Raw genomic sequence first — 26,450 nt, 5'->3', positions numbered from 1 at the left:
ACCAATTAGGGGCAGGCTTATGTTACTATTTTACTCTAGACACTTCAGATTTCTCTTAGAAAAATCACATAAGTATGTATCATTTTTCACAGAGAAACAGGATGCAATTTTTTTATTCCACTGAGGAATGATTAAAAAAAAACCAGTACACAGATTCTGCCAGTAACAAACATTCAGTAAACATTTTATTTAAATACAGATGATCACAACATTCAGATACAGGATGCTCACTGGGCATTTCTGACTCTCAAGCTAGGGACTATATTATAACACACTGATTAGAATCAATGTTTTGGGACAGTTTAGCAAATGGAAAAGTCACATTTTAGAAAGTAATAGCCATTCAAAACTTACGAAAAGACCAATTCAGACCAGTTTCTAAAAGCTTTCCTGCCCCCCATCATTCAGAGTATTTTTTTACATATAGAGTTTCATAAAACAAAGTCCCCCACGAAAATCAAACGCTTTTTGTTGAGACCCTCTGTTTTATGGTCATGCTTGCTCTTCTGTCCCTTTCTTTAAGGCCTCAAGTCTTATCTCTCAACTCCTAAGTCTGTAAGACACGTAATTTTTCCTATTTCTGTCTTTTTAATAGTCACCTATAGAAGACTTAAACACATCTCCGAACACTGTATCTCTCCTACATAGTTGCTTCTAAAGTAATCTTTGGCTGTTATCTCTGCTACACTTAAAGACCTCCACTTAAGTCAGTAATACCCAGGAACCTCATCTTGTCAATGCTGCTATACAATTCTGCCTTACAGAACCATCAAGAGTATGTATCAAGTAGGCAGAACACCAAACTTCAGATTAAAGTACCTTCTTGTGATCTATTATTCCACAATTCAAATGAAACAAAAGTTTGCAAGAGACAAGATAACTCAGTACAAAGTTTGTGAACTACTTTCTCTGCTGCAGGAAGCTGAACTCATATGAGCATTACAGAAAGGGCCATCTTCTTTCTAGCCCCATAGCTGCAAGTAACAGAAAAAGCAGCAATAAAAAAAATCCCCAAAAACCAAAAACCAACCAACCACAAAAAGAACAAACTCCATGTTTACAATTTGAAGGTTTTTTAACAAGGAAGGACACTTTAAAGCTTTAGCTGATTTGCCATTTCATTCCTTCCACTTTTCCCTTTTCAGATGAAGGCACACATGTACATATACACAGATTCCACTCTGGAGTCAGTTTACACTGAAATTAAAACATTTGGTAACCACCCTTATACTGCTGAATGAAATATTCATCTTAAAGCCAAGCATCAAAACAGCTGGCAAAAAGCAGTTTACGTAGGCTTAGTTTAAGTTTGAAGTTCTAAACTTCAGTTATCCCCATTTGGATCTGTCCTTTTAGCTTTAAATAGTAGGAAGTACTTAGGACTCTAAACCATTATTAAATACAGTTCTTAAATTGAGATTTTTATGTTTATCAGGCAAAAGAATCAATTTCCATCAGCCAATCCTTGATTTTTATGATCTACAGTGTGGACAATGGAGCACATTCCATCAGAATGTTACAAAATTTTGGGAGTGATATAGAACAAGCTGCTGGACTAATAAAAGTATTTTTAAATGTCTTTTGTTCTAAATTTTTTATTTGTCTAGTAGCTCCATTATGGGAAAACTCACCTGCCAGCAAATAAATAATTTTAAAAGTTCACCTTGGTTGCACCAAGGGTTAGATGCATCACCATTCACTCCGTAAAATACTGAAGGCCAAGACTAATTACCTTTCATACTATGCAGGCACTGTTTCCTGGGATTAAGTGACATCGTATGTCCCAATAACCACATGAACAGAGGAGCTGAAGGAAGATAGTGGTTTTCATGACAGCTTTAGCAAGAATTCATAGGTTGCATTGATTATGCCCCAGGACAGGAGAGAACGATGGTAATTCAGATGGGCTCCTCGGAAAAGGTGGATGAGTTTTCTATCTCGTTCCAGCCAGATCTTCACAAAAACTTTTGAGAAGGACTGAAATTCACCACCAATCTGAGCTTGCATGCGAGTTTTTACAACATTCACTGGGAAAAACAAGAATCCAAGCATGGCACCCAACAGCCCTCCACAGATAAAGTCATTGACCAAATGAGTACTGTAAGAAGTTGCTTCAGGCAGACACTGTTTAATAGGTCCCCGTAAGCCAAAGAAGAGTACATTACTCGGTCCATTTCGGAGCAGAATAGGCACCAGTCCCCGATAATACTCTCTCACCCCATAGACTTTCAGTGCCTTGAAAGCCTGGTAAGTGTTTGTAAATTTATCGTGGTGTTTGTAGTCCTGAAGCAAAGTCTGAACTCGCTCAAAAGGTGTAAGAACAGCTTCCGTGGTCCCCGCAAGCACTGCTGCCATGCTGCAAGTGACTAGCTCAGGAGCATTCGTGTGGCTATGGAGCAGGGATGAGACATCTTCATACAAGCCAAACATTAAAGCCAGTGTTGTTGTTTTCTGCATTAAGGGAGGAAGGATACCACGATAGAGATTTCGAATCCCGTCCTTCTGCAGCTGATGTACTGCATCCTTTGTTTTCAAACCATACAACTGCTGTCGAAAGAGGACCTTCTGGATGGGAAAAGTGATTGCTATATTTGTGAAGGCTGCACAGCAGCCACAAAGATAATGTTTTCCAGAGGTAGCCGTTACATCAGTGCTTAGATACTCCTTTGCCTTCTTTGGGGCAGAACCTTCTGAATCCATCATACTGTTTTCCTTATTATAGTTCATCTCAATTCTCCTTACCTACATCAAAAAACGTAAAGAAAGAACATGAGCAGAGCTGCAGGTGACCCTGCAGGTTTTTCTTTCCACACTAGCTGATCAACAGCACCCAGTATCTTACACCTGCGGAAAGCTCATAAAATATGAAGGAGAAAAGCGACAAATACTAGATTTGACAGATGTTGTACTGTTTTCTACTCAAGTCTCAGAGACCTGAAAAAGTGTCAGTTTTACCTTTCTATACATTTTCAAATTGAAATAGAAGGAAACTGGGAAGGAAATTGAGATAAGAACTTTGCAAATGCTACATCACAGTTAACAAGAGGAAGCTTATACACTGGATTTCCCCATTCACTGTGCCAAATAATTCAAACAGTGAAAGGCCTACTGTCACGCAAATAAAATATACATCACCAGAATGGTGGTGATGGGGACAAGAGAGCCTAAGAATAAATAAACAAATAAATAAAATACATGCTGTAGTATTACAAATTCTGGTTATTCCACTCTGCCTTTCTCTGTGGCAGAAACCATCAGGTAATTTAAGTAACAATTTGTTAGTTGTTGTTTAACCCAGCCAGCAACTAAACATCACATGCTCACTCTCCCCCCTCCAAGAATCGGGGAGGTAAAAGTGAGCTAAAAAGTTTAATAATTAAAAAGATTTTAGAAGCATCTTTTAAGGGGCACCTCCCCACCCCCCAGAAAAAAACAACCAAAAAAAACAACAGAGAGAGAAGCCAGCCTCTGAGCAGCATCCCAGCTCCAACCACCCTCCCCCGATTTATTGCTGAGCATGACACTATATGGTATGGAACATCCCGTTGATCAATGAGAGTCAGCTGCCGTACTTTGTATTCCCTCCAAACTCTTGTGCACACCCGGAGTGCTTGCTGGCAAGGCAGCATGAGGAACAAAATTGCTCCTGACTCTGTGCAATCACTGCTCAGCAACAGCTATAACATCCTGGTGTTACCAACATTATTTTCATCACAAATCCAAAATACCCTGTATCAGCTACTCTGAAGAAAGTTAACTCTATTCCAAATCTAATACACAACTGTAATCACAGGTTTAAATTAAACAAGAAAAATTCTAATAGTTTTGAGAATTTCTGAGCATTCCAGTTAATTAACCTGCAGCCTTATCTACAGATTTCCTGAACCCACACTTTGTTTTCATGTTCTGTCAAGAAGTTTAGAACCTTGAGCTTGGCTCAATCTGAGGTCCTGAAGGACACAAAACCAGAGCCAGTTCTACCAAATAAAGCAGAAAAGCACTAAAATAATCATTACCAGGCAACACTTGTTCATCACTTAAAATGGGATTACCTGTTCAAAAATTATAAAAATCTGTTTTTGCAGCTGATTTCAAATCCTACCTTTCATTACAGCACAGTTTGAGCTAAGTTGGTAACAATCAAGTGAGGCAGGTGCTGGCTTGCAAACTTCAGCTACTACCTGCCAGCAACCAGCATGAGAGTCCCATGATTTCAAAATGGTATTTGAAGCTAGTACTTTTAACTGCCATAAGGACCTGATTCTCAAGGTGCAGCCATGCAGGCTGTTATGTGAAGGAAGTGTTGCAGAGGCTATCTAGAAACAAACTGGATTACTCAAAGCAACCTGACAGATTATTCTGACCAAGTACACTATTTCTTCCTAAAACAAAACACATATTTACCTTGATTGGATTATCCCCTACACTTACATGGTATTTAATCCTTTAAGATCTAGCAAGTGAAAATGCCACTTTAATCTTTTACAAAGATGAAGTGTTTCTGTCAATATAAGAAGGAACATAAGAGACAAGGATGTGTATTATATAGCTTATACATCACTATATATGCAGTGGTTTACAGTATTATTCAGATTACTGTAATTCTACTTGTATACACTAAAAAAGCCACATCTGAAGATATGCTAGCCTTAGACAGGGGATAGTGGGTCATGTTAACTTACAGTGTGGAACAGTCTCACCACAGACAAGTTGATTCAAAAGGCCTTTGACAACTAGCCATTTACATGGGTGACAGCTGACGCAAAAAAAAAAAACAACAACAAAGACAAAACAAAACTAAGAGAGAAAGGGAGACTTAGTTTCAGAAGCTACATGCTCCTTTTGACATAAGTACTGGATGTGTGCACTAAGGAGCTGTTGAGAACTACAGGATCCTCATCACGCTTCTGAGTCGGGAACTTGCAAGAGCCAAGCACAGCAAGTCCTCCCAAAAGTGTTTATGACAGAACCCTTGTTTTCAGGCACGCTATATATGGCCTGTACCATCTACAAATATTTCAGCACAACAGCCATTTTATTACAATTTAATATTAAAAAAAACCCAACAGTTCCCAAATAAAGTTTTGAATGAAGAAAATTGCCTATATAGGTGAACACCTGAAGCTGCTGCAACATCCCACTTATATGCAGAAATTCCCCTCAATGCAGCAGTCAAATTCAGAGTGCTCAGAGCAAGGGGGCACATGTGATTCTTTTTGCCATCAGGTTCCTTAATCCAAGGTCTGCACATCATATGGTACATACACCTAGTCTCAAAGCTTTTACCTGCTTAAATGGCCATGGCCTTGAAAATGATGGCAGGTGACCCACTAGGTCTGAAAAACACAAGGGAAAAAATAAAGAAAAAGGCATTTGGTATCTGGTATTGCATTATGTTTCTGTATTTCCAATTCTTGCAGGAGACTGCAGTGTTTTCTGTCATCCTGACTGCCATGGAACGAATGTGCTGCCTAGGAACTCCTCCCGGACAAGTCACTGTTTAAGACTACCCTGAACATTTGTTTGATCAGTAAACCAGAGTAACTCTACAAACTTACACTATTGCGAGAAATGTTCACCCTAAAATACTAACCAAATCCTGAAGGCATGCATTCAGCACAGAAGGCTGATGGATTCGTCCACTAGTTCCTCCAGCCGATCACCTACTACGATGTCAAGCTCCAGATTACTGCCTCGGGCTCAGCGGCCCGCCGGCAGCACCGAGCCCCTCCCCAGCCACGCTTCCAAACTCACTGCATTAGTGGCGTGGACTTCCGCGGAGGCACTGTGCCAGGGCAAAACTCAATCGGCTGACGGCGCTTAAGAGCCTTCAATGCTCTCGAAGAAGCTGGCAGGGCCGCCCGGCAGTGGCGCCGGTGTGCAGGGGACGTTTGGTTGCGATCGCAGCTACTCCGGGACACGGCGCCAGACGACCTAAAAGCAAGCAGAGGCGCAGCAGAGGCGCAAGTGAGCAGGCCACGAGAGAACACGCCCGGCCTTCCGGTTGAGTGGCCAGCAGCACGGCGCTCTCCTGGGCTGTGGCCTGAGGCGTTGCCCCGTTCCCGAAGGCTCTGGGCCCCGAGAGGCAGCTCAAGGTCAGGCCGGCGGAGCGAGGGACGGCGGCTGCAGCCCGCTCCCAACGGAACCACGCACTCTCGCCCGCCCCCGACACAACGCGCTTGCGCGACCGCCGCGCCGAAACAAGCCGATCCGATTCGGGGCTCCGGTGGCGGGACATGCCTCAGGACGTACCTGCGGCCGTTGCCATGGCGGCAGCGGCGGGGTGGGAGGGGAAGGGAGTCTCTGCCGGCGGGCTAAGACCCTTGCTTCCCCTGCGCGCACGCGCGTAGGTGTACCGCAGCCGCACTGCCCTACGCAAGGGATGACGGTGGCAAAGGGCGACGAGAAGAGGGTGAGGAAACGTAGTGCCGGCTCCGCTCCACGTGATCCGATGCACCCAGTCAATAAGGCGACGGTACATCCTGCGCAAGCTCAGGTCCCATCGTGTGGCGAGCCGGGCTTCTGGCGCTGCGGGAGCCGATGTGATGGGTGGGGTGGCGCGGAGGAGAGGCGAGCCCCGGGCAGCCGAGCGCTCTTGGGCAGCCCCGTGCGACATAATCGTCAGGGCGGGAGCACCTCTGTTGCTGTGGACGGGGCATTCCTCCTCTGCGGGTGCCACGGAGCTTTCAGGGACAGAGCTGGGGAAAGCCGCGGAGGGAGGCGCTGCAGAGCTTGTATCCTGGTGTATTCTTTCTCCACTTCGCAGCTCCCAGTGCTGCTCTGGTTTTGTGTTGGTCCCCGCGGCCCTGTTTGTAGGTCGTGGAGAAGCTGTTTTAGGATCGGGTACTGCATCCCGGAGGGGTGGTCCTCAGAAGACCGCAGGCGCTCGTCGGGAGAACGCCTGCTAGTTAGCCCTGCAGGTCCTGCATGCTGCATTGCGCCTTCCTAGCAGCAAGACCTGGCCGAACATGCAGCAGCTCTGTGTAGCGCAGCATGTGCTCCTAGGCATGCTTTTCATTCACCAGAGGTGCCTCGGGGTCTTACGCCATGTCACTGCGTGGGAGCTGGCAGACGACTCTTCCAGGGAGGTGATGGCAGGGGCTGGGACAGGGGAAGCTGCAGTGGGAGATCCGTTGTTAGGGGAGGATGGATGTGCTTGTTTATGTGCATCTTTGAACCTTAGAGTTAAACAACAAAGTTTTAAACACCCTGAAGGAGCAGAGACCTCAGAACAGGTTGTTTGGGTGTTGCTGACCCATGAGTGGGGCTAGCAGGAGAGGGAGGAAGGGAGGGCCGGGGTGATGGTGGATGGAGCACACCAAAGGATGAGGGCTGAGCCCCACTTGGTCAGATCCCATGTCTACCTGAGGTGTGGCAGCCTGCTACCCTGGGCCTGCTCCTGTACAGTTCTGTCCCTGGAGAGGTATGTTCAGTGGGGACTTGCATGTCACTATCAACATGGGGTCCTGCCTTGAGCTCTCTGGACACACCACTGACTCTGTGTCCTGTCCTTTGCAGGTGCTGATGGAGGTTGGTAACCTGCCAGTGGAGCTGTGGCAGCTCATCTTAGCCTGCCTATGCCTCCCTGACCTGGACTGCAGCAGCTTGGTCTGCAGGGCCTGGTACGAGCTCATCCTGAGCCTGGACAAAATAGGAGGCGGCTCTGCCTGGGGCTGCCTTGAGCACAGATACCCCAACTGGTGTAACCAGCCTGTGGAGCCACAGTCCTGGATAGAGGCCTTCAAACAGCACTACCTGGCCTCCAAAACCTGAACCAAAACCATGCAGGATGTCCTCCGGCTGCGTCTCGCTCTTTCAGAGGAGGAAGAGCTGGTGCCAGCTCTGTGTTAGCATAGCTGCTGAGTTCAGCATGCTCCAGGCAGCCCTTGCCACCGCCAGCCCCTACTTGTGCTACTGCCTGGTGCACATGAGGAGCAGAGCGAGGTGCTGCTGAAGGCGCTTGTGGAGGGCTGTACAAACTGGGGGATGTGGCACTGCTGGCAAGCATTGACCAGCACTGTCACATAGCTCACTTCTGCAATGTAGTCTTCATGCTGTCCCACTTCTCGGTGCTCTATAAGGTGAGGCTCAGCAGGGCAGAGTCGTGGGGATGGCTAGGCCACCAAAGAATTCCTGAGGATTCCTGAGGCCACCTGAATTCCCTGGGTGTTCAGAGGGCAAACCTAGGGGTTCTTGGACTCCCTAGCGCATAGGAGCTCAGGGGCTTTATCCTTGAAATGTCTCCACTTGATTACAGATTGCCACAAATGCCACATAAATTGCCACTACAAAAATGCCTTTGTGTAATAAAGCAAATAAAAATATCAGGCTATTACAGATTACTAGCAGCGATCAATGCTACAGTACCAATCAATAGTATGGCAACAATCAGTAATAGCGACAATATTATAGCAACAGCCAATAACAGTAGCAAACAAGTAGGTAAATATTACAGTTACTGCAAACTTACCACTAATACAATAACAGATACACTTATGATCGGTTACTTATATAGATAATATAATACACTTATCAGGAGAATTAGACAGATTTCAGAAGGGATCAAACCAGCTGTGAATTAGGAGAGGTCATCAGCGTGGTGTAAACTAGAGGGTTTATTTGTGGTTGAATGGTGATCAAATTGTAATTAGTCAGTGATTGCATAATAATTGGTAATAAAATTGTGATTCAGCAATAATCAAATGGTAATGAAATTGATTTGACAATGATTTGACACTGATTTAAACAATAATTTAGATGGTGGTCAACCACTACTGCTTACTGTATTTTTAAGTACACAACAGCTGCATTTATAAATGTCATTAGCATAGAACATACTTACCTCATTATGATACCTCATACCAGATTACCTTGTATCATATTACCTCATATCAGATGCCATATTAAGGAGTCTTTCAGGCTGAAGGAGTAATCTTGAGAGGCATCCCTGCTCCAGGGAGGTCATCACGGTGCAACGCTAGAGGAAAGCTTGGTGGACTCAAAGTGATGGACTTGTCAACCCCGGCTCTTTGGTGTTTGTGTAGGTGCACAGCTATAGCAGTTTTTGTTTTGTTAGCTCTAGCAGTTTTCCCAGCTCAGGCTGGCACTGTTAGCTCCTGATAAGACCCCATCTAGCTTCTTATCCCCTGAGGAGGTCTGGCCTGGCACTGTTTGCACTGCAGGTTTGACTTCAGTCATGGCTATTTGTCTCTGCTATCTGAACCAAAGCACTGTTCAATTGATCAGAGTGGGTGTGTCTTGTTACTCCATTTAGAAGGGAGCCCAGCCATCCCAGAGGCAGGAAAGCAAACTGAATCAACCCCAAAAAGGGGGGCAAAGGAAAAGTACATGTAGGATGGGACATTCTCAGAGAGAGGCTTGATTTTGGATAACAAATGAATCTGTTTTAAGGGAGTGTAGCACACCACTACTTTAAGCAACAAGTAAATGCTGTTGATTTAAATTTTTCACCTGCAGCAGCTAATAACGATGGTTTTTGTTCTTTCAGAGTGATTTTATTTTTACGGGTTTCCACTTTTCCAGATGATAGGCTATCATTGCTGTCCCTTGTATGTTTCACCTGTTGGTGGTATCTCAGGATGTCTTTAGTTTCTCAATACCCAGCTGTGCTTCAGAGATGCATCTGTGCTTCTCAAGGACATTTCTGGTTCCCAGGCTGGTGAGCATTTTCCTTTTTTCAGTGATTTTCCCCTTTTCATCAGCCACCTTTCCAACTGCCCATGTGGCGAGGTGTGAGCAACCTAAGAAGCTGGGTGTACAGGAAGTACCCTGGGAGCTGGCAGTCCTTACAGTGTGCACCACATAAGCCGCTCTGCCCCAAAAGCCTGGTGCTGTTGATGTGCACTCTGCCTCAGCCTGGGCTGGGAACCCTCAGTTGGGATATCCAGGGTCTTCTGCATACCTAAGCCAGAACACAGTACTGTGGGCTTAGCCCTCTTGCCGTAGTCCACCCTGACAAAGCTTTGGTCCCCCTAGACAGTTGCTGATTGGTCTAGAGTGGGATACGCCCAGCATGAATGCTGCACCCGTGGGCTGTGCCTCTAAAACCAAGACTTTCCTTGTGATAAGTCAACCCATCATCAGCTATAATGTACACTTTCCTTTTCACAATTTTATGATGTCACATATAATATCATAGAATCATAGAATAGTTAGGGTTGGAAAGGACCTTAGGATCATCTAGTTCCAATCCCTCTGCCATGGGCTGGGACACCTCACACTAAACCATATCACCCAAGGCTTCATCCAACCTGGTCTTGAACACTGTCAGGGATGGAGCATTCACAACTTCCCTGGGCAACCCATTCCAGTGCCTCACCACCCTTACAGTAAAGAACTTCCTCCTTATATCCAATCTAAACTTCCCCTGTTTAAGTTTTAACCCATTACTTCTTGTCCTATCTCTACAGTCCCTAGCGAAGAGTCCCTCCAAGCATCCCTGTAGGCCCCCTTCAGATACTGGAAGGCTGCTCTGAGGTCTCCATGCAGCCTTCTCTTCTGCAGGCTGAACAGCCCCAACTTTCTCAGCCTGGGGGATTGGACTAGATGATCTTTCGAGGTCCCTTCCAACCCTTGGGATTCTGTGATTCTGTCTTTATACAGGAGGTGCTCCAGTCCCCTGATCATCCTTGTGGCCCTCCTCTGGACTTGTTCCAACAGCTCCATGTCCTTTCTATGTTTAGGACACCAGAGCTGTACACAATACTCAAGTGAGGTCTCACGAGAGCAGAGTAGAGGGGCAGGATCACTTCCTTCAACTTGTTGGTCATGCTATCATATCTAACTTAATCAGTTTGAAAGTCCTCAGGAGAAAGATAATGCACTGGCACATGGTGGGAAAACTGAGTTGCAAGTCTGCTGCAACAGTCCCTGTTTTTCTGTGGCCACGTGCTGTGTTGCTAAAGCAGACGTGGTGTCTTGCTCAGTAATATCTCCTGCATTTGGCTGGTCAGTGTGGTTACATTTTGCCTTTCAGACTGTTGCTTTGGTATCCAAGTGCAGCTGCTGTTGGTGAAATGAGAGCATTCTCCCCCCCCCCCAAGCCATCAATGAAAAACAAATTATAAAAAGCAAACTTACAGCAATCTTACTGGCAGTCATAAGAACCCTGCAATTTGCAGTTTCAGAAAGGTTTTCACAAGCAGCCTCTCAGAAGCTTAATCCCAGGCACAGCTACAGGTTGGGCAAAAAGGAAATTCAGGGCAGCCCTGCAGAGAAGGACTTGGGGGTGTTGGTCAATGAGAAAATGAACGTGAGCCAGCAGTGTGTGCTTACAGCCCAGAAAGCCAACTGTATTCTGGGCTGCATCAAAAGGAACGTGACCAGCAGGTCGAAGGAGGTGATCCTGCCCCTCTACTCTGCTCTCGTGAGACCTCACTTGGAGTACTGTGTGCAGTTCTGGTGTCCTCAGCATAAAAAGGACATGGAACTGTTGGAACAAGTCCAGGGGAGGGCCACGAGGATGATCAGGGGACTATACCGCCCGTATGAAGACAGGCTGAGAAAGTTGGGTCTGTTCAGCCTGGAGAAGAGAAGGCTGCGTGGAGTCCTCATAGCAGCCTTCCAGTATCTGAAGGGGGCCTACAGAGATGCTGATGAGGGACTGTTCATTAGGAACTGTAGTGATAGGACAAGGGGCAATGGATTAAAACTTAAACAGCAGAGGTTTAGACTGGATCTAAGGAAGAAATTCTTTACTGTGAGGGTGGTGATGTACTGGAATGGGTTGCCCAGGGAGACAGTGAATGCTCCATCCCTGGCAGTGTTCAAGACCAGGTTGGATGAAGCCTTGGGTGATATGGTTTAGTGTGAGGTGTCCCTGCCCATGGCAGGGGGGTTGGAACTAGATGATCTTGAGGTCCTTTCCAATCCTAACTATTCTATGATTCTATTATTTTATCTCTGTTTATTAGAACTTTTCATTTAGAAAAAGGGAAGGTATGATTAAGTCTAGAGCAGGCTAGTGGTCTGAAGGGATTTCTGTGTTACTGTCTTTGGGTACAAATAAGTGCATTTCAAAACCTTTCTGCAGTAGGACCGCTTCTGAGGGTGCTCAAGGCTGAAACCAGATGTATGGGACTGTATGTTGGCTGCAGACTCTGGATATCTGTAAAATTGCCCCAGGTCACTTGTCACAAGCTATTTTCAGTCTGCTTTTAATGTGGTGCACCAATCAAGGAAGAGAAAATAATGATTTAAGAGATTCTTGTCATATTAAGAGCACTGTGAAATTCCAAGCACACTACTCAGCTTTTCTGACCTGGGTCGTCTGTCCCTTGGCATTACAGTTGGCCTTTTCAGTAGATAAGCAGAGATATTTGGCCATGCACGATCATCCTGGTGGTATGCCAGCATCCATAAATTGCTATATGTATTGCTTAATAAAGCAGAAAGGCCATGGTAGGGATGGCTCACAGTTCTGCAAGCACCAGCAAGTCATATGGTTAACCACAGTGAGGGAACAAGGAATTGATGGTGTCTCTGCCACTGGAGTGTCACAACATAATGCCTGTGCAACAGTATGGCACAAATTTTTACATCCTTTGCTTTGCGCTTGATATATTGTGGGTGCAGCATCCTTCACCAATTATGCTAATGGCTCAGGGAAGAATTGTAGCTTTCCAGGTCACTCACGTAATGTTTGATGTCGTCTCAACTTCTGATTCACCCAGTAAACCCGTGAGTCCATTAACAATGCCCAATGGCCAATACACATCCCTGAAGTTGCAAACTCTACTGTGAAGAGAGTGTTGATAAGGTTTAATAATCTTGGCACATCAGGCCCTGTCTGCTCCTTTTTGTGACTGCTGGGCCTCTCTGAGCAAGTGTTTAACCACATTAAGTGGCTTAAACCACTTAAACATTGAAGTGATAAACCATGACAACTGCAAAGCTGTGTCTTACCTCTGAAGGAAATGTTGCCAGCAGGGAAGAAAGTCAGTAGATATCACTTGTTGCAAGATACTTGCTAACAAGTTGCTTGCAGCACTGCATCTATGCCTGTGTGAACTTGTTTTTGAGACACCTGAATGCATATTGTGAGCTTGAGCTTGTTTGCTGTGGAAGGACTTAATGGTATGTCCAGGACCACTTTTTCCTGCTTTGTGCAATAAACTCACTTTGTACAATAAACTCACTTTGTACTTACTCTCCAGACAAGCTCAGGCTATGTCCAGTTAGACAGTTGCAAATTTGAAAGTGGGCAGCTGCAGATCCATGCACTAGGGACATGCCAGGTGAAGTTCTGCACCTTCAATCAGTCCAGCATCTACCTCCACAGCATGGCCCTCTGCATCCTGGAGAGCTGTAAGTTCACCAGAAGTGAGAATACCTCTGTAACTGTGGAGGGCTGCCCAAGCTTTGACTGTAACTGGGCCTGCAAGCATCTGGCCATGCTGGCCAATCCCATGCAGTGTTCATATGGGAGCCTGACCCAGCTGGCTGCCCTTTGGCCAAGCAGGACGGCTCTGGGGGAATCACTGCTGGGGCCAGTGAGAACATGTGAAATCCTCAAAGGGTAAGGACAAAGCAACTTCCTCTCTGCTGTGGGTGCTCAAGCCCTGCTCGGCTCAGCTCAGGAAGGCATTGGATTCAGAGACAACTTGCAGGCAGCAAAGGAGGAGGAATCCCCAGCCCTCAACTCAAACTCTAGTGACAGTGACTTGAACAGCGACAATGCAGAGGATGCTCAGGCTGCCTACAGACTGCCCTATCAAGCTTGCAGTCTGAGTGACATAATTGCTAATATTATGGACAGCAGGCTTCAAAGCAACAGACTGCACACCCTTCAGAGGGACCTTAAACCCAAGTCTCTAAAGCAGGAGCTGCAGCAGGACAAGGAGGCCAAGTCTTTGGCCAACTCTCTGCAAGGCTGCATCATCTGACAGTGCCTTTTCAGGGATGGGAAGGGAGGACTACTCATCTATTCACAAGGGTGAGCAAAACTGGAAGGAAGCATCTTCAGGGATCTTACCTACGCAGCATGCTGCATACAGAACAGTAAGGTGCTGTGAAGACTGCTGCGAGCCCTCTTCCCTCTCCTTCCTGCTCCACTGTCTCTTTTCCTATGCATTGCCTCTGTTAACCAGCCCAAATGAAAGGCAGGTCACTTGCAGCCACCTGCTTTCTTCATGCAGTAACTGCAATTGGAGATGTTAACTCGGTGGCATGCTGGGGTCATGTAGTCAGGCCTGCTCTACCTGTAAATTAAACTCTCATCCTATAAAAGTGCTGCACAGCACATACCACAAATGCAGGGACTGCAGGACTGTGGTATCAGCCTCTGGTCTTGACCATTGCCATGGCCAGACCTGGCTGCTTCAGGAGACCTTCAGGGGAGGGTGCCTGCCACAGGAATATAAGCAGGGATTTTGGCTCAGGACATGTGCTGGAGGCTGAACTGAGGCTTTCTCTCAGCACAGTGCTTGCCCAAAGTTCACCTCTGTGCCCGTGTTCCTCTTCAGACAGGAGACAAGGACTAGGGTGATAAAAATGGCCCAGTGTGAGGGAGGCTCTGGAGGATTATCTCTAGCCACCTGCTCAGAGCAAGACCATCCCCACTGCTTGGTCAGGGCAGCTCTGGATCTGGGCCCACTTTTCAGTCTATTGCTTTTAAAGGCTGCAAAGAAAAGTTTTGTGCAAGGGAAGGTGGGGGATGTTTTTCCATCTGACTGGGAAAGGGCACTGCTATGATTTCTGCTAGCTCCTCATCTGCAGTCCCCACCCAAGATCACTGTTCCTGTGTAGAAAACCTTGTTTCTTGCCAGTGGAAGACCCCTCCTTTATTTCCAAGGAATACCTGTACCAAAGGTGCCATCCTGAAGGCTGACCTATGGACAGAGTAGTAGCAAGAGGGAGTGGAGGATGAATTTAGCCCTTTAGCTGCTCTGAGCTGCTATGGGGCTGTTTTCATAGGAGTTAGACTGGCAAAAAATGCAGATCCAGCATTTTGGCCTCTCTTCTGTTGTTCTCTTTTGTTTGCTTCCAGTTTGCTCAGCAGCCTGGTTTTAACTGGTGACAAATGGGAGGAAGATGAGGCCAGCCCAGCTGCTGCTCTCAGTGAGAATTTGCTCAGCAAGGAATTAGACCAGCTGTTGTTGAGAAGTGGGTGTCAGAGCACCAGGCAGTGGGAGCAGTGAAGTGCATGGATGTGAGACGGGAGCAAGGTAATACACAAAGTAAGAGCATGGTGGAGCTGGCAAGGACTCGATGTCCTTGCACAGCCAGGACCCTCCAGTGCAGGGCAATCCTGGGCCAGGGTTTGGTGTGTGGGACCCAGCTTGAGCAGGTGCCTGCGTTTCTTGCCTCTTGTAGGTCCCTCCCCAGACAGCCAAGCATGACTGATGGAGACAGGCAGCTGTCAAGCAACATTTAGCTGAGAGATTGAGTGAAGCACCATTCTGGAGTGTGCAGATAAAAGGAAATATAATTTAATTACCTTCTGATCTGTGTTGCTCATTGAAGTGGGTTATGGAAATGCAATTTGTAGAGTATTTCTTAGCACTCATAAGACATGGATTTAAGACATGATTTTGTTTGGCTGGAAAATACTGAAGATTGCTGTTATGTAAATATATAGCTACTTCTTTGCTTAGCAGAAACAAGGTTGTTACTTGGCTAGGGATGTGAAAGGTAATAGGAAGGGATTCTATAGGTACATTTCAAATAAAAGACAGACTAGGGACAGTGTGGGCCCTCTCTGGAAGCTATCAGGAGAACTGGTTACCCTGTCTCTTAAAATTGCTGCAAATAGAGGGGAGGGTAGGGGCATGTTCCCTTATTGAAAAAATACCCTTGTGTAATAAGTGAACTTGTGCAAGCAAAGTAGTAAATGAGCATTGTACTGTAAATTGTTTTTCCCACACTGGGAGTCATGTTGTCTGCCCTAGGAGTTGATGGAGGATCTCAGCTGAGCAGACACCTGAGATCCTCTACCTGCTCTCCAGCCACTGCTCTCCAGCAGCATGCCTCTTCCTCTGAGTTGGTAGTATTGCAGCTATGCAGTGGGTGACCATACTGAATGCTGTATCTGTAGTCATCCTTGAAGGAACTGGGACCTTGCTATGCAGGGAAAGGCAAAGACATAGATACAAGCTACTATCTGAGTGACCCTGTGGCTACATCAAGCTCTATATGTGAGCTCTCTAGAGGAGACAGAGCCAGGCAGCCCTGTGAAGATGGGCTGTAAGGAGGTGGCAGATTAGCCACAGAACTTCATCTGGCTCAATTGCAGCTCTGAGCTGCTGTTTCTTGCTTTTCCTAGTTTGGTGCTTCCTACTGTGCCTCTGTGCAAGATACTGGGCTGGGACTGCTCAGAGTGTCCCAGAGGACTCCTCTCCTGTTCTCATGGCGATGCTGGAGAGAAGCAGCCATGTGGCTGCTAACAGTGATCATACATGCTGTGCAAAGCACTGTTTGGCAGCTTGAGAAAAGACACCACACTGTTAACACTGAGCACTCTGCTTGGACTCCAGCCTCCAGCTTCTGTGGGGTGCCAGTAAGGATTTTGTCCTCTTGGACATGGGAGGTGTTGGACTTGCAGCCCCACAGGCCCTGCCCATTGTCAGATGGTCTGTGGTGAATGAAGCATCACCAGATCCAGGACAGCCCTTGGAGATGGCAGCAGGAGCTGCTGGAGGAAGAAGAGGCTGCTGGCATGATGAGAAATGTGGCATCATGTACTAGAAACCCAAAGAAAGGCAAAATTTAAGCATGCATTGACCATTTCAGAGTGATTTCTTGGCAGCTGGATTAATTACCCTTCTGCCCTTTTCCCCAGCAGGGTTGGGAGCTGTTGCTTTTCTCTGTGGTTGCTGTCTCGCTTGCTCAGTTTTGTAAGTGGCCTTACTCCCTCTTGCTTTTATTCACTCTACATGTGCAAAAATGAAACTGTAGTGCAATAAGATACACAGCGGCCTTTGCTCAGGCATTGTCATTGTTGGCAACAAAAAAGGCATTATCCATAGCAATCAGATCTATGGAAATAAAGAAGCTGGCATTTATATTCAGTATAATGGAAACCCTGCTGCACGGTATGTTACTTAGCACTGACCTCTCTCTCCTCTTTTGTTTGTTATGAATTATTCCTCCCACTCTGCACGCTTCTATTTTTTTCAATCCCCACCATAGAGCAGAAACAGGACCATGGTGTGCTAGTGCCTTTCTTTGTCTTGCCTCTCTCTGCTTGCTGCACCCAGGTCTTTGCCAAGTGCCAGTCCTCAGGTTTCCCCCCAGATCTGAGGAGTACTCAAGCTGTGTTCAAGATAAACAACTCACATGTCATGGTGCCTTTTGCAGGAAAAGGGGAAAGGACCTCGACCCTCTAGTCATTGTTACTCCAATTCACCTTTCAGCTTTAAACATCTAACACTAGTGACTTGTATGTGTTTAATACCATTTGATTTAGATGTTAGTGCTGGTTTCTGTCAGGCTTTATTCAGGTCGATGCCATCCGCTTTACTCAGTGGTATCAACTGGTAGCAATGAGCCCATAAAATGTGATGGCAGCTGGAGCATGCTTTTGGTTGCAGATGTGAGGGGCATCTCATCTGTACTGCCACCCCCTCCACCTCTCACTGTGCCTGTGAGTGATAAGGAACAGGCATATGGTGACTCATGGTACTGTAGAGCAGGATGAGGTGCAAAGGGAAGAAAATGGTTGCCCTGGATCAGCCCCATAGCTAAGATGTGAGTGTTCATGCTGGAAGTGTGGACAAATAACAGTGCTTCAGCCTTGAGTCTTGCGGATCTAATGAAAATGATCTCTTGGAGGTCTGTGACCTGCATGGGGGGCTGGTGAGGTTTAGACAGACTACCTGTACGGACACTTAAGTACGGGTTACTGAGGCACTTAGTCTAGGTTGAGACCTGGAGAGGTCTGTAGCAGAAGTATCAGCCCTGAAAACACAGGTATTAGGGCTGGGCTTTCCAACAAGGGGTTGTGCAAGTGCTCTCTCAAAGAGGTATTGCTTTCTGAGAGAAGGTGTATTGTAATAGCAGAGCCCAGCAGTGCAGAGGAAGTATCTTGGGGGATGAGAGATTCACTAGATATCCTTCCCTTAGTACCTTCTTACAACACTGTTTGCAACCACATCTTGCACCTTGCAACTGATACATATGACCTTCCATGCCTGCTGGCACCTTGGAGATGATGGGGAGAAGGCAGAGAGCAAGCTCAGTGTGAAGATGCCTTTTTTTCTCTTGACCAGTTGCCTGCTTGGAGGAGCCCTCAAGCTCCTCTCATGAGTGCTGCTCTGTGCTGGCTTGAGGCAGGCTCCAGCCCTGGCCAAGGCTACATGCACACATGCTGTCCGACCAGTGCCACAGACTGTGTTGAGCGTGGGGCTCAACAGGAGTTATTGGCATGAACAGGTCTCGCCAACAGGTTGGTGTATACATCTGCAGGCAAACAGGGCTGGCAGAAGGGGGATATTTATGGTAGGAGCATGTAATTTGCTGGATGCCTTTTCCACACCTGGAAGCAGAACAATATTTTGCTCATTCATGAGCGCTCCAAACCCAGCTCTGTCCTGTGCACTGCACACAGCTGCCTGGCTGGGAGACAAGTTTAGATGAGATGTTGCAAGGGGCTCTGTGAAGAAAGCAGGGAGGTGTCCTTTTGAGAAGTGTGCCAGCTATTTGGGTGCCAAGTACCATTTTTAAGCATGATACAGGTGCCTTGGGATGTATATTTTCCAGTCAGAAGAACCCTCTGCAACACCTTTAGGTGAGACTGATCCCCTGCTCTGCTGAGGTTGAGGCTGGGAGGTGCCAAGTATGGAGGTGCTTGGTGGTGTGAAGCTACTGCCTGCTCCCCTAAGCTGGTGAAAGCAGCACTGGAGGACACTGCCCCACAGCTGAGAGCCTCTGCCTTGTGTTCCTGGAGGATTGCTTCTAGGATGGTTTCACAGCTTCTTTTTGTTCACATCCTTGCAGCTGCTGGTAAAAGTGTGGATGTCCAGTATGAGCACATTATGTATTCTTCCTGCCTGGCCCTTCTTTCTAGAGGTCAGCATACATGTCACACCAGGCCCTGCAGCCCACAAGCAGCTTTCAATTCCTTGAGCACTGCTGGTAGCCTGTGCTGCTCTGGCAGGGTGGTAGGGGCTTTCCTCAGCTGCCAGGCCTTGCCTGAGCAGGCAGCCATAGCCACTGGCCCGAGCAGGCAGCAGTGAGAGGAGGTTCAGCCATGCTGGGGCAACCAAGGACATCAAGGACACAGCTATCTGTCCAGACAAGATGGATGGCCCCTGCACTGCCTGCACGTACCCTTGCAGCAGAAGAGCAGCTTGAAGTGTGGCACCCAGCCCTACACCCCCAGCCAGCAACAGTGATTGTGCATTGCTTGTGATTACATGCCACATGCACTGCTTTCCCACCCTGGATCACTACTGCAGAAGCTCCTCCACTCACTTCACAGCCTGGTTGGAGAGGAGCCATCTCTGGTGTGTGCTCCTGAGTGGATGCCGAGACAGTCTGTGGCAGGCACTGTGCTCAGTTGGTGGTTTTATTTCATGATCAGCCTGGTTGCCCTTCTCCTTTGGATCTCAACAGCAAGCCAGAGATTCAGGGTCACACAGGGGAGGAGGAGTTGGTGATGGGGTTGGGGCCCTTGGGCTTTGTTCCTTCAGACAGGAGGCAGGTGGAAGCCCAGGGGACAGCAGGTGACATCTCTACTCATGCGCAACAGGGCCCACATGTGCTCTGCAGGCTATTGTTTCCAATGCAGCACTGCACCTGCTCCTGCTACTGTGTGTAACGTTTTCCACCATCAACCATGGTCGCCATCTGCATGCTGGTTTTGGAGCTCCTCTCAGAGCAGCAGTCCTGTGGCTTATAAAGCCTCTCACCTCGTCCCTGGCGTGAGGAGGATGGTTGAAGGAGGCTAAAGCCCAGATTCTTCTGTGGCATCAACCAAGGTGGGCTTCAACTGCTACATGCTGCATCTCCTGTGCTTTTCTATGGGGCACAGGAGCCTGCAGCCCCTCTGATCCTCAGCACCTCTGGGGTGGGGAGGCTGCAGCAGCTTGCAGTGGGTAGCCTGCCTCCCTGTGGGGTGTTGTGTGGTGCTGGGGGAGCTGAACATGAGCGTGGTTTGCAGGGGAATGAGTTTAATTCTGAGGAAAAGGAAAGTCCAGCTTGGGAGTGGGGATAACTGTGAGTGCAGGTAACCAGTGGGGTGGAGAAGCCAGGCTGCAGGAGGCAGCACTTCTTTCTCCTTGTCAGTAGTTTCCCTGTGGCTGCAGCTGTGGCTGGCCACTCCTGAAGAGAGGACCCTGGCTGGACAGACTAGTGATCTAATATGGTGGCTGTTTGGATATTCATGAGCATCTCCTGCCATTTGAATACTCTTACAGATGTGTGCTTCCCTGTGCTTCTTTGTGCTTTTGCCTCCTTGAAAGTGGTTCAGCTGACTGTAGCTCTGCTCTGCTTTGCATGTACCTTCCTTTCCCACTGTGCTTCCCTCTCCCTGCACTTCACTGTACAGCTGCCCCATGCCCAGCTCTCCTGCTAGGCATGGGCAACAGGCTGTGACAAGTAGCCAGCCTGGGGGACTGGTGCCTCTGCAAAAACCTGCTGTGCTAGCATCAGTCCAAACCTTGAGCAGGCAACATGGCTGCTGGCAACTTTCTTCTCTTCCTCCCTCAGTGGGAACCGCATTTTCCAGAGACTGGCTGCTGGAATAGTAGTGAATAGTAACAGGTGAGGCCAGATCACAGGTATGGGAATGAAAATAGTTTTGTTACGTTCAGTTTGTTTCTGTCTTTAATTCTCTGTTCAACTGCAAAATTTACCTTGTTGTGGTTCCTGGGTGACTTTTGGTTAAATAAACCCCTATTTTGCATTTTCTAGTTGGCATTTTTATTGTTTATGGGGGGAACATGTCTTTCTGCAGTGTGTCCTCCAAATTATTGTTCCCTTTGTTTCTGGCCCAGCTGGGACATGTAACTGTGCTCTAGAGCAGTCTAACATGTAGACTGCTTTTTTGCCCCCCCCCCCCCCCCATGCTATCCAGTTTATAAAACTGTCAGTGATGCTTTCCCATTGTCCTGACACCTCTGAGTGGTCTTCCACTGTGCTCTACATCTCAGACGATAGGGAGGTGATGATTACTGGAACTGCTAATGACTGGTGGCCTGTGTGGGAGAGCATTGCTAAGGAAGCTCCCCAGGGTTGGGCTCTGGTGCAGGCAATGGGAGTTTTCCAGTGAGGCCAGGTCTCAGTTAGCGAGGTGTCTGCTCTTCCATGGGCAGGAGGCCCATGCAGTCACCTCGTCCTCCCTGCCTTGCCCTAGGGAATGTCATCTACAAGAACCAGTGGGGTGGAGCAGATATCTGTTTTGGGGTGACCCAGTCCTCAAGAACAACTTCATCTCTTACAGCTGGTTGGACAGCGTGGTGATGGGAAAGCATGGAAAGGGCCTCATTGAAGGGAACACCATTTACGGTAGGGAAACAAGCCCGGGTGGAGGATGATTCTTGCCTTGCTGGGCTGTGCTCTACCACTGGCACACCCCAGATCTGTGGTAGGAGCCCAGGAAGGGGTTGGCAGTGGATGCACAGGAGGCTCTGTAAAAAGCGTTCACATTTTATTTTCCCCGTGTGTGGAGATAGTGGACAGGACTGTGCCTGGCCATCCCACAGAGCCCCAAGGCAGTAGGAATTTACCTCTAGGTTGCAGGACTTGAACCAGGGGACTTGAGCTGAGGTCATAGCATGGACAGTGCCAGAAGAGGGCAGAGGTGGGGAATAAAAGGCCCACAGACTTGAGTCAGCCCAGTGGGACCAAATCTGGGCTGAAGGATCTCTGTGAGCCCCTTATGTGTAGGATTAGCCTTCATGTGTGCTCAAAGAGGAGTTCGCCTCCATCCTACCTGCATTACATGTGGACTACCAACTGCTTTGAGGCAGGGCTGATGGTCTCCAAGCACTGCTAAATTGATGGGCCATGCCACCCTGCACTGTAGACAGCAAGGGCTGTGGCGTGTGGATGATGTCCTTCAGCCTCCCACACCTCATCAGCCACCAGATCTGCCACAACAGCATCTACGGGGTGGTGGTGTTCTGCCACAAGGATGCTGGTTACTATCCCCCTGGTCAGGGGCGCTATGAGAGTTTACAGGGGGAAAGGGAAGGTGCTGGAGGGGAGAACGACCCTGAGAGTGAGGAGTATCCAGCTGTCCACCGTCACATCAGTGTGGCACTGGTGGAGTTGAACAGCATCAACTACAATGGAGGTGAGCCCAAGGCCTACCTCTTTTCCTGGGCTCCAGAAGAAGGGATAGTGTGCAGAACAGTGTGTTGTCCTGGCCCACCAGCAGTGGAGTCTCCCAGGGCCTATCTAAGCAGCCACTGGACCAGAAGGACCTGAGTGTGGTGGGACCTGAGTATGGGTGGGTTGTTTTCCCAGTCTGAAAGTCAGATTGTGAGAGAAGAAACTAAGTATCTTTTACACATAGAAATACATTTGTGGCCATCATGACTGAGGCTGCAAGCTCTTGACCAATAGGTCTTTTTGTTGACAGCTGCTGGCTTGCATGTTAAGAGCAGCAAAGTACACAATGTCATTGCCAGTGTCATTCATGCCAACCATGATGGCAAGGTGGTGGCGATGCAGAGCAGCCAGCTGACATGTGTTGCCAGCAACAGCATTTCCTGTAACAGCTGGGGAGGCATGTTGGTGGAGCCTGAGTGCCAGGTGGAGATACATAGAAATGACATCTACAAGAACTGCAGCCACAGCATTGTCTCCAGGGGAGAGGGCATCATCACAGAGAATGACATCACTGGACCAGTGTGGTCCTCAGCTGCCCAAGGCAGCAGATATGAAGGTACATCCTGTAGATTGCTGATGGGGCACTGACATGTGTCCCTGCAGCTGGGAGCAAAGTGAACATTCCATCCCTGGCAGTGTCCAAGGCCAGGCCGGCCTTAGCCTTGGGCAAAACGGTCTAGCATGAGGTGTCCCTGCCCATGACAGGGGGTTGGAACTTGATGATCTTAATGTCCTTCCCAATCTGAACCATTCTATTACTCTGTGATCCCATTGAATTGGCAGGTTGTGTGAGCTGTGCTGAAGAACTGGGGTAACTGGCACCTGAACTAGAATTTTTGAAAGTTAGATGCAGTGTTTCAGCATCTAGCCAGTTCCCAAGGTTAGTACCTGGCTCAAGGCTGCCTCCATTCTGTTCTTTGTTGAGATGAAGCCATTGTGCACCAAAATGATAGACAAATGCAATTTAACTCATCATGAAGGACCCCTAAAATGAGTGTACAGAAATCTCTGCCAAGACAAATGCTCTGCATGAGTCCTTCAGGGACTGCAGACTCTTTCTGAAAACAATGCCTGTAGAAAAACATTGTCTTCTGGACTAGAAACTAAAACCCACTGCAATTTTCACTGTCCTGGCTGTCTGGTCTCCTGGAGCATACAGGCAGCATTTATGTTGCAGGGTTCATACAGGCAACAGGTCCTTCTTGAAATACTAGCAATGTCATGGTGCTGTCATTTCTCATCTGCCCACAGGCAGAGCCAAACAGCCTGAGAGCAAGTGGGATGGTCTGTGGTGCTGGGTTGGTGAGAGTGCTTGGCAAGGAGCACTGCAGCAGCTGTAGCTACAGGGAGGAGAAAGGACTGATCTTCCAGACTGTTCTGGTTTAAACCCAACCACACAGTCTCTCTCTTGCCCTCTTTCTTTCCTTCCCCTACACCTTTCCCGCTCCCGGAGGGATGGGGAGGAGAATCGAAAGAATGTAACTCCCACGGGTTGGGATAAGAACAGCCCAGTAACTAAGGTATAACACAAAACCACTACTGCTACCACCAGTAATAATAATGATAAGGGAAATAAGAAGGGAAGAGAACACAATACCACCCAGCGAAACGAGTTCGACCCAGAAGAGAGCGAACCCTTCCAGGTAACCCCAGTTACCTCCCCAGGCATGACGTGCTGTGGTATGGAATACCTCTTTGGCTAGCTTGGGTCAGGTGTCCTGTCTCTGCTTCCTCCTGACCTCCCCTCCTCCCTGGCAGAGCATGAGACTCACAAAATCCTTGGTCAGAGTAAACATTACTTAGCAACAACTAAAAACATCGGTGTTATCAGCTCTGTTCCCACGCTGAAAGTCAAAACACAGTGCTGCACCAGCTACTAAGAAGGAGAAAAATTGACTGCTACTGCTAAACCCAGGACACAGATTATGGCACAGTGGTTCTTGGGGAAGAAGAGACTCCTAAGTACTTTCTTTTCATATACAAAGAAGTGACAGCCTCTAAGTACAGCTGTTTCAAATCTAAAGGGCAAGGAGCAGCAGCAGGTTTACGTTCAGCAACGTCTGTGCTTGTCTTTCAATAGGGTGTTGTGTACCAGCTGGGGGGATGCTTGCAGCATCTAGTACTGCCAGCTACTGAGCTGCCAGCTGGGGCCACCTATAATGTGTGGAAGGCCTTGGGAAAGCTTTTGTGTGCATGGCTATCACTTGTCCAGTTTGAACCCATGTCATGCTCCCAGTCTGCCAGGGAGTGCTGGTAAGCCTGTGGTAGAGCTTTGGGATTTGGTTTTGTGTTGATCAAAATGCCATATGAACAATGACCTTCTGCTTGGGCCATCATGTCTAAGGCTTATTTTGCAAGTGACCAAGAACAGGATCCAATCCTTTTGGAGCTATGGGATTGCTGTCTTCAATGAAGCCAGAGTCATGGTGCAGGAAAACATCACTTTCCAAGGGAAAATCCATTTTGTGGCCAATATAAAATGCAGAGGATTGCATCATCCAAAACAACATGCTTCTCGCCTTCAAGAAAAGCTGAGGCCCCTGGTACCATGGAGTGCAGCTGTAAGCTTGCACTCACAACTTTCCTGTTAGGCAAGCACTGGAGAGCTCTGCTTTGTAGCTCTTCTTTGTAGTTTCCCATACCAGCTGACCCATCTCACCAGCCTCATGTGCGTGACCACTGTAGGTGAGGACTGCAGATCAAGCAGAGCCAGAAGGTTCCTCAGAGGATACCTCTAAAACCCCTTTAGAGGAGCTTGGATTATTCCTTGGCAGGCCAGCATGTGTCTTCACAATGTCTCTGAGTATAGGCATGTCTGCCCTCTGACCTGGCCAGCTCATTCTCCTGTGCAGTGCTACCTTTGAAGCCTGGCTGCTATGTTTGCAGGCTGTACTACTGTCCCTGCAGCACAGGCAGCCCTGGGGTGTTTGTAGCCTGGATTGTGAGAATCAGAGAAGAAGGGAAGGCCAGGGCCTCTCCCCATCCATATTGTGCTTTTGTGCTAATGAGGAGAAGAGTGGTATTTGGCACCAGATTCCATCTCCAGGCTTTTGCTACCAGAGCAATGTGAATGGCAAATGGGAAAATGAATCTTGGAGTGCTTGTTTTTCCTTGGCATGGTTTAGCTACCTTTGTCTTTGTGCCAGTAGAGAGAATTCATGGTGGTCTTCAGAGGTACGTCTGTAGCTGCAGACCCCTAACAGGTATTGAAAAGCTTTCCTTAGTTGCTGGCTGTCACTCAGATCTCAGTGACTCTCATCATTATGAGTTCCGCTCAAAACCGATCAGCCTAGGCCAGAACTCTGAAGCAGATGCATGCGGAGGGAAAATTGGAGCCCCATCATCCATACAAGGGCTGGGTATTTAGTGGATTGTTCTTTATAATTAGAAATTTGACCTTGAATCTTTTTGGGTCATGAATCTTGGTATTGGGTGTGGGAGAGGACACAGGCAAGTTGGAAGACTTGTGCTATTTGGGGGGATGTTAGGACATGTGGTCTCTGAGGTTGATGATGCTCTCATCTGGTCCTCTAGAATCCCATAGCATGAAAGTCGAGTGTACTAGTGAGGACTCTCAGCTTAGACTCTACTAGGGACTCTCGGTGCCCTTATCCCTGTGATTCCTCTATTAGGCTTTTAAATCTGGCCTCCTTTAAGCGATTATTTATTATTTAAGCAATTATTGGGAGGTCCCAGCATTGACTTTCGTTCTGCATGCTCTTGTCTCATCCATCAGAACTCGCAGTCACTTAGAGGTGAAATCAAAGAAAGTAGATTGTGCAGTATAGCAAGATGTTCTGTGTCAATTCTCCAATCACCTCTGTCCCACTTGGGTATTGGAACAGACGTTGTGTGGTGAGTCATTGTGCACCTGCCAGCACTGCTCTGCCTCTTCTCTCCTTGAAGAGTAAACCTCAAGGGAGTGTTTCTAAGGATGCTCTGTAAGGACTTACCTGCTCATGTCCATATGGGGTGTCTCTCCTTTTCCCAGGTTTAATATGGAGTGTATGCTGATCAATCCTCCAGCATGCCCTCACATTGGAGGAGGTGTGCTGGGGTCCTGCACGGTGACTGGAGGTCAGAGGGTTTCCAGCATAACCACCAGAGTAGATGGGGGCTGCCACAATCACGGGAGCATCTTCTACACCACTCTTTGA

At 47.7% G+C, this 26,450-nt stretch overlaps 2 protein-coding genes across 5 annotated transcripts; one reads left to right on the top strand and one right to left on the bottom strand.

The window, feature by feature from the left end:
• Positions 1 to 154: 154 nt before the first annotated feature.
• Positions 155 to 6,435, bottom strand: SLC25A51 (solute carrier family 25 member 51). Of its 4 annotated transcripts, XM_031051908.1 has the most exons (5): positions 6,253 to 6,435; positions 5,755 to 5,934; positions 5,594 to 5,666; positions 5,287 to 5,336; positions 155 to 2,742 (listed from the first exon to the last, which is right to left on the bottom strand). In XM_031051908.1, exons 3-5 carry the CDS (start codon positions 5,607 to 5,609, stop codon positions 1,828 to 1,830), a joined length of 981 nt encoding a protein of 326 aa, XP_030907768.1. In that variant the 5' UTR covers positions 5,610 to 5,666; positions 5,755 to 5,934; positions 6,253 to 6,435; the 3' UTR covers positions 155 to 1,827. The 4 variants fall into 4 exon arrangements, with proteins under 4 accessions (XP_030907768.1, XP_030907771.1, XP_030907769.1 ...); XM_031051911.2 differs by lacking the exon at positions 5,594 to 5,666 and having other exon boundaries at positions 6,253 to 6,432; XM_031051909.2 differs by lacking the exon at positions 5,287 to 5,336 and having other exon boundaries at positions 5,594 to 5,934; positions 6,253 to 6,431.
• On the top strand, positions 5,727 to 26,450 carry FBXO10 (F-box protein 10). The gene is given in 19 exon segments (XM_034073108.1): positions 5,727 to 7,088; positions 7,519 to 7,790; positions 7,792 to 7,904; positions 7,907 to 7,963; positions 7,966 to 8,081; positions 13,176 to 13,511; positions 13,599 to 14,041; positions 15,008 to 15,078; positions 16,283 to 16,368; positions 16,915 to 17,051; positions 20,668 to 20,738; positions 21,314 to 21,352; positions 21,355 to 21,465; positions 21,986 to 22,255; positions 22,544 to 22,849; positions 24,652 to 24,748; positions 24,750 to 24,823; positions 25,419 to 25,467; positions 26,285 to 26,450. Coding segments are annotated over 19 exon segments (2,934 nt in total). The 5' UTR covers positions 5,727 to 6,968.

This window comes from Melopsittacus undulatus, chromosome Z (genome assembly GCF_012275295.1).
Source record: "Melopsittacus undulatus isolate bMelUnd1 chromosome Z, bMelUnd1.mat.Z, whole genome shotgun sequence".
NCBI lineage: Eukaryota > Metazoa > Chordata > Aves > Psittaciformes > Psittaculidae > Melopsittacus > Melopsittacus undulatus.
Note: the sequence above shows the minus strand (reverse complement) of the source record. Positions and strands in the feature narration are given on the sequence as shown.

Coding starts and splice junctions, on each gene's coding strand:
- SLC25A51 (XM_031051908.1), bottom strand. Junction 2,743..5,286: donor GGCCATGGCCATTTAAGCAG/GTAAAAGCTTTG, acceptor TTTTTGATGTAG/GTAAGGAGAATTGAGATGAA.